Here is a 20566-nt window from a genome sequence, read left to right as displayed (position 1 = left end):
CATGTTTTTTCCAGTTTTAAGTCTGGAATGTGGCTTTAAAATTCTGCCGAGGACGTTTACTCTTCTTTCACGAGTAGACCTCAGTCAGAAGCATCAATACAGACAAAGCTCGCCGTGAGAAAGTCAAAGAGTTAATATGCATTTGTGTATACTGAACACAATTGTCTAAATTAGATAGCACTAATGTATTTGTGTTGGATCTTTCATGACAGATGAATTCTATGTTGCGGCGCGTGGATCGAATCAATTTAGCGCTATGATTGGTGCAGTGACACTGACACAGAACAACAAAACACTTTCACTTTTCCATCCTATCCATCCTTGCTTGTCTCATTAGCCTTTATTCCATTACTGGGCCAAAAACTACATGGAGGCTTGTTTATGTAAAGCAATTTCTGCGCCGCTTCTTGTTATCGGCAGAGATGTGCCGTTTGGATTGTTCTGTCAAACTGAAATTGTTTTTTTAATTCCCAATTATCAACATTTTAAATAGATTCTGGCCCCGAAGACCTGTTCAGGACCTACTGGGCTTGGACGGAAATTGCGAGCAGTACCGATTGGCCTCTCGACAAACAAGCCAGATGAGACCGCACAAGTTAATCACAGAGCAATTCAAGTCAGGCTCTTTGTTGACAGGAGAATTTGCCTTCTATCAAAGCAGACAGTGGGAAACGCTTTCCAAATAACAAAGGGCTGAAATTATAAGATTTGGGAAAATTGGTCATTTTTGCCGTGTTGCAGCAGACACATGCTCACGTAACCGATCCCATCAAGATCAAAAACTACAAAATTATTCCACACAACACAATGCTGCACACTAAACCAACTCAATTCATCCTGCACAACTGTGTAATTACATGTTATTTCTGCTCTTCTAAATATACCATTGTCAATTATGAAAACAAGCAATGATGCAGCGTGGCATTCAGTGTCCCCAATGGAATTTTTTTGCTTTTTCTTCTTGATATATATTCCATTATTTCCTCTGCCCACTGCTTTGGCTCACCGCCTGCCTGGCAGAAGGCTTCCGCTTTGATATCACCGGCAAAGCGAGCCCAGAAATTCAGACTTTTATACTGAAAGAACTTCATCCCAACTCATTTCACATCAGCTTGATGGAAACAAATTGAGCAATGCAGAGGAAAGTTAATTTCCACTCAGCTGAATATCACTTTGAGTAACATTTTTCTGTTTTTTTCTTTTTTTTATAAAGTAATATTTCCTTTTTTGAAGAACGAGTGGTAAAGTGTGGTGCTGGTCGTCTCTTTGACAGAGAATGTGATGCTAGCGCAGTGTGTGGGCTTGCTGAAATGTTGTTTCTCTCTCCGAGGCTGCATATTGTATGCAGGGTAAGATTTTATGCACAAAACCGCCGGATTAGCTTCAAAGGATCGTCTCGGTTAGGTTCTATTACTGTGACTCACATGTTAAGCACATCAGCTCGTCATGAGTCCCAGAAAACACCTTCATCATCAGTGCAGTTAGAATGAACACATCTGGATGGACTGAGGTGACCATGTAAACACAAATGAACTGGGGTTCCTCAGTTTTCTTGCCAAACCCCAGCCTGATCACTGCCAGGCCTCTTTGGAACATGAACTTTAATAGGACCTGACTGACAAAAAGAAATAGTCTACTGTAGAAGAAAAAAAAGACTCAAAACTGTTCAGTAGGGACTTTGGCAAACCACAGGGACGTATCACGAAAGTATTCCTTCTTAGAAAAGGCCATCCAACCGAAGTAACCCTACAGGTACAACAGACACACCGGGCACTTGAGGTGCGTTTGTCTCATGGTGTTCACACTGGAAAAGTAGAAGGGGGCTTCTTCTTTCTTTATACTCTTTTCTAGATCATGTACGTCACCTTCAGTTGGAAGAGGCTTGGTGTGAAATGTCAAAGTGGTGCAAATCTCGTGGATCTTGCTCCAGGCTTTGTCTTTCGTAGCTCTATTCCAATTTATGAAAGATTTGGCCTCATAGAATTCCAGCCGGGTGCCTACCAAATCTGAGTCCCTCATTGGTCAAAGTTTGACCTCGTTCAACTTGCAATGTGCATCCAATGGCCACACGTTTTTATTTTTTTTTTTAACGTAGAGTCCGAAAATGGCCTGAAAAGCTTGAGTCGCGATGTGTGAACGCTGGAGTTTACGACATCGAATCCCGAAACCCACTTTTCTGCGTGATTACATAGTCATTACATTGTTAACGATATCCAAAAAACTCGCTGGTCTTATTTCGACTCAGTTTTTATGACACCACTGTGACAATGCGACTGGACAAAAATGGCAGAATCTCCGACAATAACCCTGCAGAGCTAAAACATGGAGGCTCGTCTCTGTTTGGCCAGAACATTATTTAAATCTTTCAGACTTTTGGATAAATGTTTGCTGACAGGACAAAAAACGAATTTTTAGGCCGTGTGAGTCCCGTTACTTTGAAAGAATTGTTATAACAGACAAACACAGTGGTAGTAGTGTAATAATATGGGACTGTTTGGCTGTTTTGGCACCTTAAAGACTTACTGTTGTAAATAAAACTAGAAGCTTTTGCTTGTCAGGTTCTGGTGGTGTAGGATCCAATATGCAGGAGAGCAGATTTGAACGCAGAAAGGTAATTATTTAATAATTGAACCTAAACAGGACAAAACCCACAAAGAAAGAGAAAGCCAAGAAAGCAGATGATCTGACAAGGACTGGAACTCAACATTTATGTACACCGAGGGCTCAGTAACACAAATTAAGACAGCTGTGGATAACTGGCAACCTAAACCAGCAAACAAAACATGACTAAAAGCAAGAACACAACTGAAAAAAGTGAACTAAAAAGCTCAATCCTCACACTGTTTGTCTACCTAAAAAAACTAAAAAGAAAAACTCTGTCAGACAAACATACAAAACTCACCTGCAAAGTCACCTTTGAACATCCCAAGAGAAGGAAAAATAGACAAGGGAGTGCCCAATTTAAAGTTCGACACTAAACGGTGGATCATTTTTCAAAAATCCCTAAAAGCTACAGAACAAATGTCCATAAAAAAAGATTGAAATTGTTGGTGCCGAGGTTGTCTTAACCAATTTTAGTCCTTAAGAGGCAAATTACTTTTAAATTCAGTCTGTTTTTACTTCAAATAAATAAATGCATAGATAAATGTATATCAGTTTTTGTTTGGCTGTGTAATTGTTCTTTTTAAACCACTTCATGAGAAACTGCAACAATTTAATAAATATAGGGCCAGGACGGAGCACTGTAGGTAGATTCTGAAGATGTCTTCCCAGGATTCAAAGGAAGATTCAGAATGTCACCGATTGAAGTAAATGACAGTAGAGAGGAGGGCCTGAGTCTCTGCTCAGATGTTTTATTTGTACAACTCAATTGAATTTTTATCCAACTTTGATTCTTATTTTTTTCCAAATCATCAGTGAAAAAAAAGAACAAAACAACATTTTTGTTCTCCATAAATGTGTCTTAACTGTAACTAGAGCTCGTCTTTATGACAGCTAATTTGCATATTTAAAAACTAAATAATAATCAGTTTCATCCTGAAAAGCTTTGTTTTTTTCTTTTTACATTTTCCAACCAAGCAAACCACGTAAAAAAACAGAGATACCAGGCATTGAGAACAAGTTACTGATCATGCACAAAAGCCGTAAAATAGTCAGTGATGATTATAAGCAACTTTTTTGTAGATGTAGATGTAAATAAAAGTTTTATTTGCTTAATTTCTCCAGACAAGTTTCAAAAAAGGGAATTTTTCCAATAATTTTTAATGACTTACTTAGATAAAAATTGTGTTTTTTGGTGCTTTTAAGATATTCTTGTGACATAAATGAAGGCAGCTAGGCATAAAACTGCATTTCTGAGTATTTCTGTTCTCAGATTATTGTGAATCAGGGGCAGATGAAAAAAGTGCTTTGAGAAAACGACCGTATTTGTGACGTAAAAAATAAAACTGGGCGTGCCACAAGCTCCTTGCTCCGCCCCATTCTGATGTATCCACTTGTAGACACAGATGCATGTACGTCTTTGTAGCTCCCAATCCTGAAGAGAGTATCAATACCAAAATATAGACATACATCACCAGTATTTGTACTCCAATTATTGTTTAATAAATGAAAAGAATGAAAGTACACGTATTATTTCTAGATATTTTTGTTGATTAGGTGAGTTACTACAGTGTTGTGGGCTAGTTACCCATGCCAATAATATTGGGTGGGTGATTTTAAAAAGAACATTTTGCAGTTTATATTTCCAAACTGTGGCTTTTGTCCCTCGGGGAAAAAACGCAAAATTAGAGAAATGCTGCGTTCACGTAGTGTTGAAATGATCGGAAAAATGACCACAAATCTACAAACACCGCGATTTCTAGTGCACCATTAATGGGGAGACACCTACAGGAAAAACAAACCATTATTAAGGATTATCAACTATCCAGATTGGATAGGCCCCCGTGGTTTCACCCACACCGGAGCTCGCATCAACAGGAAGGGGAAGGGGGGCGGGGTTGCTTTATGCCCATAGGTCCGGCTACAACTCAGAGGCAAATTTTTATTGAACTCCTGCCGCTCTGCAGAAACTATGTCCTTGAAAACAACTTTTTTTTTTTGTTGGTTTATTTTGGCTAAAAGAAGCATCATCGTAATTAAAAGATCACTGCCTTGTAAACAAATCAAAAGATGATAGGAAAATTCCTGCCTAATAAAAAAGATCCTTGTTACACTCACCATGACATGAACTTTCATTTGCATTTCCTAATCTTGTGTATTTTATTCCAGGCCTGATTAAAATGTAAGGTCCAGCTAATCTACGGTTCATGTTTTTGTCAGCTTATTAGTGTTTTCCTGCACACACGTGTGGCAGCTTCCAAAGAAAAAAATGTTCCCTCGTGTGCCTGGAAGTGCGAAGCCAACTTTTGACTCCACGGAAAGTTAAAGCAATAAAACTCGTTCACCGCCGCGATCCAGGCGCCAACTTTTCCGGGGTTATCAGCCTCCCCCATCAAGTAATTTAAGGCGAAAACATGATTTGGGGGTTCTGCTCGTCTCTCTCTCTCTCTCTTTGATGCCAGGAAGCCTCTCAGGGGAGTCGGTCCCTGTGGAGGGAGGCAGCGCACACCCCTGCTGCATTGGTTTCTCCGTGGCTGTATTCCAGCTGGGGTTCCACTGATGCTGATTTGCCCATCCCCACAGGATAGACCTCCTTAATGCGATTACAGAGCAAGAAACTTTTAAGATAATTCAATGCCTCGCCACGGCTAATTTCAAAAAGGCGGCATGGATGCCACATCCGCTTATTGTCGCTTCCCGCATGCTAAGGAGAGCATAAGAGTTGACTTATTACCACACAATACTGACTAAGTGGGAAATCTCTTTGGACATAGAGACCCACCATATGCTAGATTTAATTCGATTTTCTGTAAAGTGCCTCTAAAAGTTTCTCGTCTCGGAGCGCGAGGGTAAGAGGGCAGCCGCGGCTTTGACTTGATTAGCTCTTTCAACAGAGGGGGCAACTTAACCACGATTTAGCGAGAATGGGGAGCTCTTGTAGGGGGCAACATGGCAGTATGAGCGCTCTATTTGGCTGGAAACTGGATTAGGCCTTAATCCCAGTTGAATTGATTTCTCTGAATGCAGATCTTTTCTTAATTTGTGTTGTGCCTGATCTTTGCGGTTTTAATACTAACTCTGCTTGGGATTGAAGATGAAAAGGCAGAGGAAACCAGGAGGCTCCATTCATCAAGGCCTGTCTCCAAGTGGTTTCTGTTTCCCTTCTATATTAGTTTTAAATTAGATTTTCTTCACACTTATGTGGACATGCGTTTATCTTGTTTGAAAGTTTGGAATCTTTTTTATTTATTTTTGTAAATATACATCAAATCTACATCTTTTGATCTATTTTCAAAGCATTCCCAGTGTTTTTTTAATTAGGATTATACTGCATTTAGCTATCAAATTTGCTTTTTTATTTAATGTCATGTTCTATGACATTGTTTATGCATAGTGGCAGTAGTTTATTAAAAAAGAAACTGGAACAAGATTTGTACCGCCTCTAAATTAATAATAATAATAACAATACATTTCATTTACAATGCACCTTTCATCAAATGAAACGTCAAAGTGCTACAAGATGTGAATAAAAACAAACAAAAAAAAAAAATTGAACATTATAATACAGAACTTATGTGACCCTTGTGCTATCTTAGATGACCCCACCCTTACATTGACGTGTTCTCCCTACCATGACAGAGGTGGATAAAGGTGGAAAGATTTCATGTAATCCATGGACACCAGTGAAGACCACAGATCATTGAAGAAAAAAGGTTCAGAGCACTGTCTAGTGGGTCTAGATGACCCAACTCCCAACGTTAAAGTGCCTAGGATAGCACAAGGGTTAAAACTATAAAAGTAGCACTTAACAAGCGGGAATGGAAACCATCAGCAATTATAGGCTTTTAAAAAAAAAATGGTTTGTGATGTTCTGAGATGGATAGGGTAAATTGTGGGTGGGACCATTGCCATAGGCAACCCCGCCCCCCTTTCCCTTCTTATTGCTGAGAGCTTGGAGCAGGGAGCTTGTGGCCTGCTCCAGTGTATTTTCTATGTCACAAGTTAGCTTTTTCAAACAGCATTTTTTCGTCCGAGCCTGGGAGAATTTGAGGCAGGCAGGCAGCTCAGCAATGCGTTTACATCTCCCTGCGGGCGCTTCAGCCCAATGAACTCACCTGTTCCGCGTCCTACTCAAGAACCAGGTGTGCACTCTATGCCCTCTTCATCCATTTCGGCGAGCACTGCCCCACCCTCCTCCCTGGCTTCCGCCTGTGAGCTCCGTTAGGGGTAGTTTTATACCCGAGGTTTTTTTTTATGGAGATATTGCTTTACTGTATCTGAATGAAACCTTATGCCAAACTAAAAGAACATATGAAAATAAAGCATTCTCTACTGCATGAGTTGTCTGGCTGAAATGATTTTAAGAAAGAAATGCCCAGAAATGTAATTTTAAGCATCATCAGAAAAATGCCACTAGAACATTTTCATCAGTCTGTAAAACGCTGTTGAGATGAGAACATTATTAACAAATGAAATGTGGTCTAAAGAGACACTTTGTACCATTTATTTGATTATGTAACTTTCCTCATCATGTCTCTGATCAGAATGCAAGGATGCAAGAAGAAGGCAAGAAGGAAAGCTGGAGTTAGAGTAGAGGATGCAGAAATCAAGGTTAGATGGCGGAAGCTGATTGGCTGTGGCTACCCCTGAACAAAAAGAAGAAGCCAGGAACAAAAGCTGGATATCGGACTATCAACATAGTATCTTCAGACACATTTTCTATTAAAGACAAAGGTACTGCTTTGCAAGAAACAAATTACAAAAATAACTTTTTTTTCATATTATTTTGACTCTAAACTTGCCAAAATGGTCCATTTTCATGTTTTGCATACATCTTGGTTTAAAGCAAGTGCTTAAAATGTGCTAACTTGACCCTTAGACACCGGAGCTTTAGCCCCTGTGTTGACATTCTTTTGCCTCCCGTAATTGTTCATCCATTTCTGCGATTTATGTAATTACAGCAGAGAAAAGCAGCTTTGCACCATTATTACACATCTTTGCAAAGCCGGCAGGAAAAGATAAGTTAGAATCAGCTGGTTCACGTGGATCACGGAAAACTCAGAGTTAAAAGTATGTCAAAGAGTTCGTGTTATTTTGTTGTCCCCAGCAAAATCTCCAGTGTCAAAGGGTTGAACTGTGATGATAAATATAGATTTTCTACTCATACAATGTCATTCCTAACATCTTGGATCAGGAGTATATGCATTTTGAAAGTTCAGAATTTTATAAAATAAATGAAAAATATCATCTAGATTTGGTTTTATAAGATGTTTTCCGCCTCCTACCTATGAAACTGGTTTAACACCGAACGCGATTCACGGTGCAATTACATTGCATGGAAAACACTGATTCTGTTCAGGGATCAGATTTACTTATTTTGAAGAGCCCTGCAAATACATCGGTAATCACATCTCTATGTTTGGGATTCTCCGCGTTCAGTGATCTTTTTCTCCCGGTGTGCCTGAAAGACGGACGTTTCTGCAGGCTTTCTGACGAGTTTGAAGGCTTGCTGTCCCGCATTAACCCGAAAGAGTAAAAATCAAAGCAAGAATAAAATCGTAGGGCCTTTTTTATACAAAGTTCAGGGGACGCGAGCAAGCTGTCTGTCCATCCAACAGCAGCTCTGTGTCTGGCCGCCAGCTCGCCTCCTCTGTGCTGCATGGCGAGATCAATCGCCCCTGTGACAGACTGTCTTGGGTGTACCCAACAGTAGCCGGGACGGGTTTCTGAAACCCAGCTGCCCCAAAAGGAATAAGAACATGAATGGAAGTTCAGGAGAACTATTTTCTACCTGCTGTCACTGAAACCGTCACGTGCCCAAGGTTGAGTCCCTTATTGGTTGCTGCTACGCGACAAACTCCCCAGAGTTCCGTTTCTTTTTCTCACTCTGGCCCGCCCGACCGCCGCCCGATTTGCACATTGTCGTAGAACGCGGGTTGCTACAAGACCTTTCCGCTGCGCCCGCTGCACAAATAGCGCCACAGGACCTTAGATTGCTTCTGTACCATTGACTTAACATTAAAACTGGCCAACACCTGACCTTGGAGTTCACTTTTCTGGGTTCTTTGGTTAAAATTCATAGAGTCCTCAGCTTGTGATAAGTTTTTTTTTTTTTTACTAATAGCCACACCCGAGTCTTTACCTTTAACATGCTAGTCTGTGATTTATTTTTCTATTTTCTGTGAGAATTCTCTTCTTTCACTGTGGTGCACACTGTGGATTGTTGTCCCCCTTTGAAATAGACTCTACGTGGCCTTCGGTGCAAGTTAGAGGACCCATCAAACCTCTTTGTCACTGTCTGTGGGCAAAAAAATGGCCAAATATCAAGGTCCTTGTCCACTGTACCCGTTGTGCAAAAAGATATGTGTGTATGCACATATTTTTCATTGGCAGTGGCTGCTTGAACGCGTGTTTCTGAGCCTGGTGTGAGTCCCTCCCAGAACCTGAAGAACTCATAAAAACCTGCAGCACCTGTGCGGTTCAACCCTGCATGTGACAAATCTATTATGCCCCTTTTTTTTCAGTTTATTTTTTATTGAATAATTCAGTCAGTTTAAGATAGTCTAATAGGTGGCATAAATGGCACCTGGATGTCTTTATTTTACTCATTCATACACTAAAAATAACCCAAACTGTAATAATTGTGGGCACATGGATCTGCTCTGAGGCTATCTGGTCCTCAATGAGATGTTTTCAAATCCAAATTTATGTCTTTGGAAATTCCAGCTTGAAGGTAAAAAAAAAATCTAATTAAATGTTTGTTGTATAAATATGTTTTAGTTTTTCTAAATTCTGCAGGCCTGCATGCATCCCTTTTTCAAAATCGTGCTGCCCTCTGCGGGTCTTCTTCCAGCCTCCTGCTTTTTTCTTTTTTTTTTAACCACCTCCCCCCTCAGACATCATCATCATTCCCCCTTCTCCTCTCCCAGCCGGTCTCCTTCACATCAGCCTGCTTCTCCAAGAGTATCACGCGCATCAAATCGCTTTTCATTGCCGCCGTGATTTTTGGGAAGCGGCTGGGGGGAGGATGGATGCATTTTTACGTCATTTTTTATTTTGAATTTTCATATTGTAGGGTGGGGGTGGGGGGGGTTGCCACACTGTGTTAATTGTTTCATAATACGTGCTTCGCCGCAGGGTCTGCGCGGCTTTGCACCAACCCAGATCAAGTTCCACTAGTTGAAAGGTTGGTGGAGGAAGAGGAGGAGGAGGAAGAGGAGGACACCTCCTGCAAACCGCGGAGCTGCAAAAAGAGGATTTTTTTTTCTTTTTTCGAGGGGGGGAATGCAGCTGAATTAGAAAGAGATGCGTGAATAAACTGGTGCGAGGAGAGAAAAGAGAGGAGGAGGGGGGAGTCGGCGCTTCTCCTTCGTCAGTGGATGAAAGTCACAGTTAAAATGCAGGCGGCGGGTGCTCCGTGATGTGGGATTACCTGCTTCTTCTTCTTCTTGGCCATGTTTGAACTTTGGTTCTGGCTCTTTTTCCGAGATGACAGCGCTAATTTCAGGCGGAGCAGCGACGGCGGAGCCAGCGTCGCCGCGGCGCTGGCGTGACCACTGAGACGGGGCTCGTGCGCTCTGCCGGTGCCAGATTTATGGAGCTACACACAGAGGAGACTTGACTTTTCATTTTCTTTTTCATTTCCCTTCAATTTCTTTTCTTTTTTTCCTTTCTTTTATTCTTATTTTACCGCTACAGCGGCAGAAACGGTTGATGTTTTCAGTGAGATTGGACTGAAAAGTCGGGATGCTTTGGCGTGGATCGGCACGGTAAGAGGACCATTTCTCTCACATTTATTGAAACCAAAAAGGGTTGGAAAATGGTTCCAACAAACTGCATTACTGAACTTGATCAGATAGATGCAGTTAAAGAAAATGTGTCTGTGCGTATGTGGCGCGCGCACGGAGGCTGCATTTTGATGCTCATCTGACCAAATCTCCTCCCCCGCTTCCCCCAAGTTCCCTCTAGACTTTCCAAAGACTGCTTTTTTTATATTATTATTATTATTTAACAGAAAGGGGTTGATCTTAGATTTGTTTGGGTTGATGCTCATTTAGGAGGGGGTGTGCGTTTGCGCGTGGATGTGCACGCGCGCGTCAGAAGGAGAGAACGAAATTTCTATAGAGGAGATGCCAGCCAATGCTTGATTAAATATGTGCCTTAAAAAAAGATGTGCAACATTGGTTGTTTTTCTTTTTTTCTTTTTTCACCTATGAGAAAGAAGGATCTTGTTGGCTCCAATTTAAGCCAAATCACAGGCCGGAATCTCCCCCCTCCTCCTCATTTTTTGATTACCAATCTTCCTTTTTTAATTTATTTTTCTTACTGTCAGGTTAAAATTTACCAATAATCTTTTAAATCAGACCCCCACCACCTCCTCCTCATCCTCCAGTTAATGTTTGGACGGATGTGAAGAGGAGCAGACATCTGACAGTTTTGCCACAGTTTCACGGGCATGCGGGGTGAGTGAGAAAGCTTCACATTAAAGCGATACCAGAAGATTTTTTTGTTGCTATGGAGGTTGGAGATGAAGGATGAAGGGAGGGGGGGGGGGGGTGAAGAAAAGAGAAGTGAAGATGCCTTTACACAAGAAAACTGCATAAAGATTGATTCAAAAGTGTCGAAATCTGTGCATATGCCTAATTAAAAGGGTTTTTCCCCGTCGTCTGTGGCTCACTTCCTGCACCAATGAGCCTGCTTGTGTTTGCCCTGTATGTTTGATCTGTATAAAACAGAACCCCTTCTCTTTTTCTCGTCTTTTCCCCTCCTCAGATGACACCTTACCTTACTTGAGTGAGCTGGGGCACCCTCTCCCAGGAAAAATGCATATCTGGATCCTAAAAATAATCCTTCTGATTGCATCATCTCTGAGGCTGGTTGAGATGTATGACAATTATGGGGAGATATGCCGGAACCTGTGCACGTGCGAGGAGAAGGAAGGGGTCCTGATGGTGAGCTGCGAGAACCGGGGCATCATCAGGCTGACAGAGATCAGCCCGGTTCGTTTCCCCATGTACCACCTCCTGCTGACGGGGAACCTCCTGAAGAAGCTGTCGGTCAATGATTTCATCAACTATACCGGCGTGACCATCCTGCACTTGGGGAACAACGACATCTCCGAGATAGAGTCAGGTGCCTTCAACGGACTGCAGGGATTAAAAAGATTGCACCTGAATAACAATAAGATTGAAATTCTGAGGGATGACACTTTCGCGGGACTGGAAAGTTTGGAATATCTACAGATTGACTATAATTACGTTAGCATTATAGAGCCTAATGCCTTGAGCAGACTGCACCAACTAACAGTGATGATTTTGAATGATAACCTACTCTCTTCCCTCCCTCCCAATATCTTCCGGAACGTACCCCTCACACACTTGGACCTGAGGGGGAACCGGTTGAAAATGTTCCCCTACATTGGCCTCCTGGAGCACATGGACAAGGTTGTGGAATTACAGCTGGAGGAGAATCCGTGGAATTGCTCCTGCGAACTCATCGCTCTGAAAGCCTGGCTGGAGAGTATAGCGTACACCGCTCTAGTGGGCGAGGTGGTGTGTGAGACGCCGTTCAGGCTCCACGGTAGGGATTTGGACGAGGTGTCCAAGCAGGAGCTGTGCCCACGACGACCCTTGGAAGATTCGGTCAGGCCTGCGCCCCCAAGCAGCACCAATGGATACTACCAGACCACGCCAGCTGCTGTCACAGCCTCTGCCACCTCCTCAACGGTTTATAAGTTCTCTTCTAGGCCTACCAAGGGCACACGGCAAGTCAACAGAACTAAATTAAAGCCAACTTCTCGATTTCCTGGCGGTAACCCATACAACTATGGCCCCATCATTGCTTTTCAGACCAAATCTCCTGTGCCTTTGGACTGCCCCACTGCCTGCACATGTAATCTGCAGATTTCTGAAATTGGGTTAAATGTAAACTGCCAAGAGAGAAAGATTGAGAGCATTTCTGATCTAAAACCCAAGCCATACAATCCTAAGAAAATGTATCTCACTGGAAATTACATCCCTGTAGTGAGGAGGTCAGATTTTGTCGATGCTACCGGATTGGATTTGCTTCACCTGGGAAACAACAGGATAACTGTGATCCATGACAGGGCTTTTGGGGATTTAACCAACCTACGTAGGCTGTATTTAAATGGTAATCTCATGGACAGCCTTACTGGAGAGATGTTTTATGGCTTGCACAACTTGCAGTATCTTTATTTAGAGTACAACAAAATCAAGGAGGTGGATGCGGGTGCGTTCCGCTACCTCCCCAATCTCCAGCTGCTTTTTCTCAACAACAACCTCCTTAAAACTTTACCCACAGGCATCTTTTCAAGTCTTTCTATTTCAAGGCTTAATCTGCGCAACAACCAATTCCAGAACCTGCCTGTGAGTGGTGTGTTAGATCAGCTAAAAATGTTGGTGCAAATAGATTTGTTTGAAAACCCCTGGAACTGCTCCTGTGACTTAGTTGGTATGAAAATATGGCTGGAGCAGCTCAGCGCAGGCACTGTGGTGAATGAGGTGGTATGTGAGACCCCTAAGCGCCACACAGCAATGGACCTGCGATCGATCCCATCAGATCAGCTCTGCCCAGACTACTCTGACACTTCCGTCTCACTGACTCCCCCAACGGACGAGCCCATGGACGACCATGGTGTCACCACAAATGCTCCACAGAGGTTTAACACCCCTAACAGTACTGTCCCCCTGTCTGTCCTCATCCTCAGCCTCCTGCTTGTGTTCATCATGTCCGTCTTTGTGGCTGCGGGGCTTTTTGTGGTAGTGATGAAAAGGCGCAAAAAGTCGCAGAGTGACCGCACTAGTACCAACAACTCAGATGTCAGCTCTTTCAATTTGCAATATAGCCTCTACAGCAACCGCTCTGGCCCTAAGGTTAAAGCCCCGGCTGGTCACGTCTACGAGTACATTCCCCATCCAATGGGTCACATGTGCAAAAATCCCATTTATAGGTCACGGGAAGGGAACACGGTGGAGGATTACCGTGACCTGCACGAGCTCAAGGTGACGTACAGGAGTACCCCAGACGATGAGAGGGACAGTAACACCATGAGGAGCCCTACGTACAGCGTTAGCACTATTGAGCCACGTGAAAACCCCTCCCCTGTCCAGGACGCAGACAACTTCTTCAGGGGCATACTTGAGCCTGATAAGCAGTCCCCTCATCAATCTATTCCATCCATCCCAGCAGGAGGCAACTTAGAGTACAAGTACACCGGGCCTGTTTCGTACACGTACAACCCAAACTTTGATGTCAGACGCCAGTTTTTGCACCCGGAGAGGATAAGAGAAACTGTGCTCTACGGCACAGCGCCCAGTACTGTTTATGTGGAGCCCACCAGGAACGAGTATTTGGAACTTAAAGCTAAACTGCAATCTGAGCCCGATTACCTTGAAGTTCTTGAGAAACAGACCACCTTTAGCCAGTTCTGAGCAGACAACTCAACTTTTTCTCTCTAGATGCCCCCTGGAAAGAGCGGCTCAGTTCATTGGGTGCTTTGGCACGACAATACGAGCAACGAAAGGAGTTATCGAGACGGGGTGTGCCGAACAATCTCATTTAGCGAAAGGGTGACATTGCAGGAATGGATACATCCTCCTGGGTCTCGGAAGCGCAAAGTTGCTCCACTTTAACTGATGATGCAAATTTTATTTTTCTATGATAAAGATGGAATAAGACACAAAAATGTAGGTGTACAGGTTAATCCTACTCAGCTTCATTTTCAGGAATATAACGATGCATAAATTGTGAATCAGAAGAGAAACGTTTATAAGAAAAAGAAAAATCACTTCTGGACAAGCAAAACACTGTACAGCAGATCATCAAAACTGTGTAGGACTGGTTTCTGCTGTAGTCTGTAAGTAAATATTTATTGATATAATCTGCCATGTCTTTTCAAAACTTTTGATTCTACAACAATATTATCTGTGTCTTCATATGCCATGACCCCCCCCGCCCGGACAGGCTTATGTTTGTAGTTTCATTTACTGTAGCTCTGCATTGTTAAAGTGGCTTTTTTTTCTGAAAGTGGCACACCTCTAATGTTCAAAACAAGACTGCATCATTTGAAGAAGATGAGAAAAAAAAAGAAGAAAAGAATTCAAAGTGTCTTTGTATGCTTTCTGCACTTTTTTGGAATTGGAAGGCGAGTTCATTGAGCTCTCATAAAAAGACATTATTATATTAAAAATGAATATGGGTATTCATTCTTAATATGTAGAGTCGAGAATTCAGAGATGATGTTTGACATATTCATTCTGTTGTGTAAAACGGATATTTTAATTAATGTAACACCTATTTTTATACAAGCATTGGCAGATCCTCTATCCCTTCTTAGTTTTTGTTTGGATTGATTGCACTTCTTGCACTATATTGACCAAACTATGTTATTGTCATCAAATAAACATGATGTCAGGTTCATATAATTTTTGGGAAGCAAACTCTGTTGGTGTTGAGATGATTCAGACCTTTTAACACCGAAAGCTGTTTATCTCTGCAATCAAATGACAATGCTAAGGAGAGCAGATGGTGTTATGCAGTCCATCAAGCCCGCTAAGGATACAGTATAGGCTTCACTCAAAGGGGCAGCTGGTGTCTCCTAAAGGATTGGGATCAATGGGATCCAATCAATGAGTGTTATCCCTTTGCAATTATACCATGACAACTGCATCCACATTACTGCCTGGCAAGCGTTGAGCTCCACTTTATAAACATCAATGGAGCTGACTAAGAAGCAGATACTGTTGGACTTCTCCAACAAAGTCGTTGAGGTGTATAAACTTTGAGAGGGAGCAATGTCTGTGTTTTTGGCCAATCTTTTTATGGATCTAAATCAAATATTTATCAAAAATGCATTCCGAAGATCAAATGATACTATCATCTATAACCATATCATGTCGGACCTGCAAAGTCTGTCTTTTTTTGGGTTAATAAACTCTGAGTGCAGTCTGGCGAGTTCTGGTCTACACCTACCAAAACCTGATTCATGAACGCATGAGCCTGCCCAATCAGCCTAATGCAAATCACAATGGTCACCCAAGCTGCTACGAAAGGTCAAAATAACGTCTTTTCAACAAAAACAGCTAGTGCTGGAAGAATTGTGGTAGTGCAAACCCTTTGTTTTAAGATTTGACAGCCATTATTCGACGGTAACAAAGAGTTCTCTCCATCCCTGGTGTTACCCAGAGAATTGGGTGTTTAAAATGGTGGAATCTGTGGAGTTGAGGCCCAAACTGACGGAGAGTTCTTAGGGGTTAAAAGCCGTGCTTTGGGGGCTGAGAGTTCTTTTCTTTAAACTCTATAATGGACACGAATGAGGCTTTAAGTCAAGAACATGCGTCTTCAGAGTTGTTGTTTTCCTAGCTTGACCCACTTAAAGCGGCCCCATAAAAATGCAAAAGACGCACGCAGTGCCTCCATTTTCAGAGCGCAGCGAGCATCACCATTTAGGAATCCAATGTTCCCTAACGGAGACAGACGGGACCTCCTTCCCGCAGAAGAAATCTGTTGCTCAATTATTAGCTTCGTGAATTCATATATTCTATTGTGCTGTAGTCAAAAATCTTCTTTAGTAACTGTTTTTTGTTGTTGCAATTTTTCCAGAGACTCTTGGAGTTTCGTTGTTCTGCAGAATGAGAGCAGAAGGCACCATTTGGGAGATGAGAAGCCCTGGAACTCAGTGTAACTGTGGATGTGTCAAACGTGTAGCGGGCAGATTTGTAGCCAAGAAGCGTGTGGTGCTGCTGCGTTAGCGGCTGGTGGCGAGGTTTCTTTTTATGACGTTAAGTTTCTTTATTTCTTTCTGATGCCTGTAATGAAAAGTTATTTGGGGGGAGATGCACCTGAGCAGGGCGATGATAAATGCTGAGAAATGTGGCGCAGATGGTGACAGTGCTTCATCATTATTATTTTATTTCCTCGAATGCTGTGTTTTTCTGGATGATTAGACTTGGATCACACATGAGAAGGAAAAAAAAAAGAGATGACTTGATTTACGTCAGCAATCACTGATTCATGTGTTCCAAATGGGCTCCATGTTATTGTATGTTTACGGCCATTATGACCCAGCTCTGTGTCCCTCAGTAATGGCTGCATTGAGTGCAGGGGGTTTGCATGTGTGTGCAGATTTAAATGAAATGGAGGTTGAAACGATGCATGTAATCAGTCAGTGGGCTTTTTAAGTCCTAAAACAAATGGAAGCTTTATGGATTATTTTTTTTCTAGCACTTTTTAAGAGCTGGATCTATGATGCATTCTGCAGTGATCAAGTTTTCCCAGCTACGCATCTGAACTTCTATCCAGCAGAATCTGTATTCAGATGAGCGGTGAAAGTGAAACATTAAGTGCCTTGTTGCCTCATGCTGCACTTTTTTTTTTGGTCCAAAATTATCTGATGCAATGTGAGAAGTGATGCAGGTGCAGACCTGAACACACTGACATCTCAAAGCTTTCTCTGCATTTGGAAAGCTGACGGTGGAGCGAAGCTGCTGCCGTCTTTGAGCAGGAGGAGAAGGTCAAAGGCAGCCTGTGTTTTTTTTTTTGGGGGGGGGGGGGGGGGGGGGGGGGGTTTCTCCAGCAATCACACTACTTCAGAACTAATCAGTGTGTGTGGAGTAGAGCGGGAAAGGCGCGTGAAGTGTTGGCTCATCGCTGTTATTTTCAGCACACAGAGTGTTCCAATTAAAAATATTTTCTTGGCTTTGGTTTTACAAGTTGTTTTTTTTCCTAGTCCTTTTTCATGGCTTCCTGTTTGGTGTTGGCAAAATTTTGTATTTATGATAAATAGAAGCAGCTTGATGCCATACATACACAGGGCTGTGCCTAGAATTTACATGGCCCCGAGAGCAGAAAAAAGCCCCCTTTCTCACCCTATCAGATTTTGTTGTGCGTTTTTCTGGTGACAGTCGGTGCCTACAAAGTACAAGGGGCACCTAACCATTTTAGGCTTGTATAGTAAATTGATTTAAATGTAATATTATAATACAAACGGGGACTTGATGTTTGAGTGATTGATGATTAAGGTGGTTCTCAATAATTATAACTCTGCTTACATTTATTTTGTCTCAGCAAAAAATTGTATTTTTGTTGTAATTGTTTTGTTTTTTGACTTACCCCTTTTCTATGCAAAGAGGCACAGATAGAAAAAAAAAGATTTGACAATTTTTCCAATGTCTGAAATTATTATTTAACAGAAATGTAAACTTCCAAAATTATAGTTCAAAAGTAAACTTTACTTTGATTTAATTTAAATGCAAATTGTTGGTTCAAGACTATTTTCTAAGACATTTAAAATTGATATCTTACCATTTTACTTACACTACTTGTAGAGGTTTGTGCTTTTGTTGTTAGAATAATAAAGTTTTCCATTATGTAAGGTTTACCAATTTTCTTTTAAAGATGCAGCCATATCTAAACACCTATTAGAAAAAGTTCATTTCTTTCAGGAACACAAATCTGTTTTAAAAAAGGCTAATTAGCCTTGAGGTTTACCAATATTTAATTAGAGAGGATTGCTGCTGTATAAAGGGAAAAATAATAATAATTAATAAAAAAACATTTCCACAAATTTCTTTTTGAGGGAACAAGCAGATCATATATTTAAGTTCACAGGGGCGAGCTAAGTATTTTTGAGGCCCAAGGGCCAGGCAAAGCCCCCTTTCCCATTCAGGATTTTTTGACAGCTTCAAAAAATTCTGGTAAATTCTAGAGTCCAGCAAGTTAAGGAAAAACATTTGAAGTCAGTGTTTTTATGACAGCTTGATTTATACTGAGGAAGTTTTAACAAATACATTTTTTAAATTCCTTTTTATTTTCATTGCTTGAACTGTTTTCTGCATAAATTGCACATTTAGAAAAAAAAAAAAAAAACGAACGTGGCTGAAACTGATGGTTGAAAATTTCAATGTTCCCAAAATGTCTTTGTAAAACCCTTTTTTTAATTTTTTTTAATTTTGTTTGCATCTGAAGCTTGATTTTTAGTAATGTGTTTGTGGATATGTGAAGATGTAAAACAAAGAAGGAATATGTTGGCTTCCAAAAGATCATATTTATATTGCTGGTGTTTTTTTTCCAACAATTGTTTTCATTTTTTAAAGTTTTGATGTCTTACATGTTGTGAATTTGAAAACTTTGGACAATTTGTCTACAAAGACTATAGAAATGTTGCATTTTTATGCAACCAAGGGTGAAAAATCTCACTTACAGATGATGGTACAGTTTGTACAGTTTTTTATATAAAACATTTGTCATGCCCTCTTGTGGCTGGATTTGGTATTCCATATGGATCCCATTGTACGGCCTGTTTGATGCATTCTGATTTAGCTTGTTTGGTTCCCAAATTTTGCCAAAACTTTGTATTAAGTGTCCGATCCCTTAGCAAAAAAGTAGTCTAATTTAGTGTACTACAAGTATACTGAAAGCTAAAGTTGACTATTTTACACTACATATTGTGAACTTCAAATGTTCCAATTTAGTCTGAAGAAGTATTCAGTTAGTATACTTCCCACACTACATGTATACTTCAAGTGTACTACTTTTTGCTAGGGGATGTGTTTTAGCTTTTAGGCTTTTTCCTGGGTTCAGAGAAACCAGTCAATCAAGTCTCTTATAATAAAATTAGTATCTGCCTTGCAGTTACTGGCAAGAGTTCTAAGCCGTAGACATTTTCTGTAGACTTGGCCGAAGCATTTTGTTCTCGTTTCCCCTTTTTACTGCCGAGGATGCATCACCCTCGGTGCAGAATCGCTTCCCTCCTGCCACCCGGTCTCCACTATGATGTGAGCAATTGAGTTCAAGGAGATCTGGGTAATTGAGAGGGCAGGGATGGCATCTGACAGGCACCGATGGCTCCAATGATTACTTTAATCAGAGTGGTTAATGGAATTCCTTCAGGCATGTAGAAATGCTCAAATGTTCATCAGCATCCAACCGATTTTTACCACACACCCCTCCCCCATCCGCCGTCGACACCTACTCTTCAAACTGGCTTTCCCATAATTACTGATCAGCATTCCTTCTTCTTTGTGCCTTTGCTTCCTGTCCAACCCTGTGCATCTTTGCTGTGTTTGCTCTCCTGCTCTTTAACTCAGAGGGAATCATTATATGAGTGCCGCTTTATGGTCAAAATGCATTACGGAAGAAGTGTTTTAACATGAAAGGTCACCGCAAAGCATTAACATCAGCAGTCAAGGACTCAGTCACGGTAAAATCTGTGCAAAGACAAGCTCAAATAAACAGAAAGTGCTTTAGCTTTAATGGAAGCTTTTCTCTTCCTTATAGCTGGATGAAGGGAAAAAAAAAGAGTTTAGTCTTTGATTTAGCCTGAAAGAAACTGTATTTTTAAGTTGTTCTATGCTGTAGCTTTAACTCTACTTTTTTAATAAGCTATCTAGCAATTCTTTTCTGTTGTTGGAACTTTGAAGAGAAAATGTGTCCAAGTAAGACTTGTTCTACTTTAAGAATGCAATCAATGGCAATCAATTGCAACACACGCCGATGAATCGAACTATAATGCACATTAAGCAAGACAGAAGAGTCCCTACGATACACGTTAGCTTATTCACAGTGACGGTAACATTGTTTGCAACAAGGTAGATACCTCTAAAACAAACATTACTATGACAACGCTATCTCCCAACCGTGGAAGTAACGTATAAATAGCACGCTGTCGTTGTTTTGAACAAAATATGGGCTTTTGAAGGCGGAAAATACAGTAAAATAAATTGTAAATGCTATTCCTAAACTCACTGGGCCGTGAGTTTTTTTTTTCTTATTTTTTTTTCTTCTTTCTGCAGGTTTTACCATCGGGTATTTTTCCTTATAAAAGCTCAACGGCACAATCTAAAATCTGGATTTACGCATTCTCATTTTTTGTTTTTGTGTTTCCTACATTTATTTGGAATGAATAAGAAGAGAGGACACTGCAAAAACTGAACCTTAAAGTAAAAAA

The 20566-nt window shown here is 41.2% G+C and overlaps 1 protein-coding gene across 6 annotated transcripts in view; it reads left to right on the top strand.

The window, feature by feature from the left end:
- Positions 1-20566, top strand: part of slitrk5 (SLIT and NTRK like family member 5) — a 162863-nt gene that overhangs the window by 103407 nt on the left and 38890 nt on the right. For 2 of the 6 annotated variants that reach the window (XM_078942733.1, XM_078942727.1), the window contains one exon: positions 11374-15573. The exons of 3 other annotated variants lie outside the window; for them this stretch is intronic. In XM_078942733.1, coding sequence (XP_078798859.1) covers positions 11424-14051 — 2628 coding nt within the window. In that variant the 5' untranslated portion in view covers positions 11374-11423 and the 3' untranslated portion in view covers positions 14052-15573. Of the gene's footprint in view, positions 1-9510; positions 10371-11373; positions 15574-20566 lie in introns of those variants that run through there. One more of the 6 variants, XM_011484921.4, reaches the window with a different exon arrangement.

Source organism: Oryzias latipes, chromosome 2, assembly GCF_053564925.1.
Source record: "Oryzias latipes strain Hd-rR chromosome 2, Olatipes_Hd-rR_3.1".
Classification (NCBI taxonomy): Eukaryota; Metazoa; Chordata; class Actinopteri; order Beloniformes; family Adrianichthyidae; genus Oryzias; species Oryzias latipes.
Note: the sequence above shows the minus strand (reverse complement) of the source record. Positions and strands in the feature narration are given on the sequence as shown.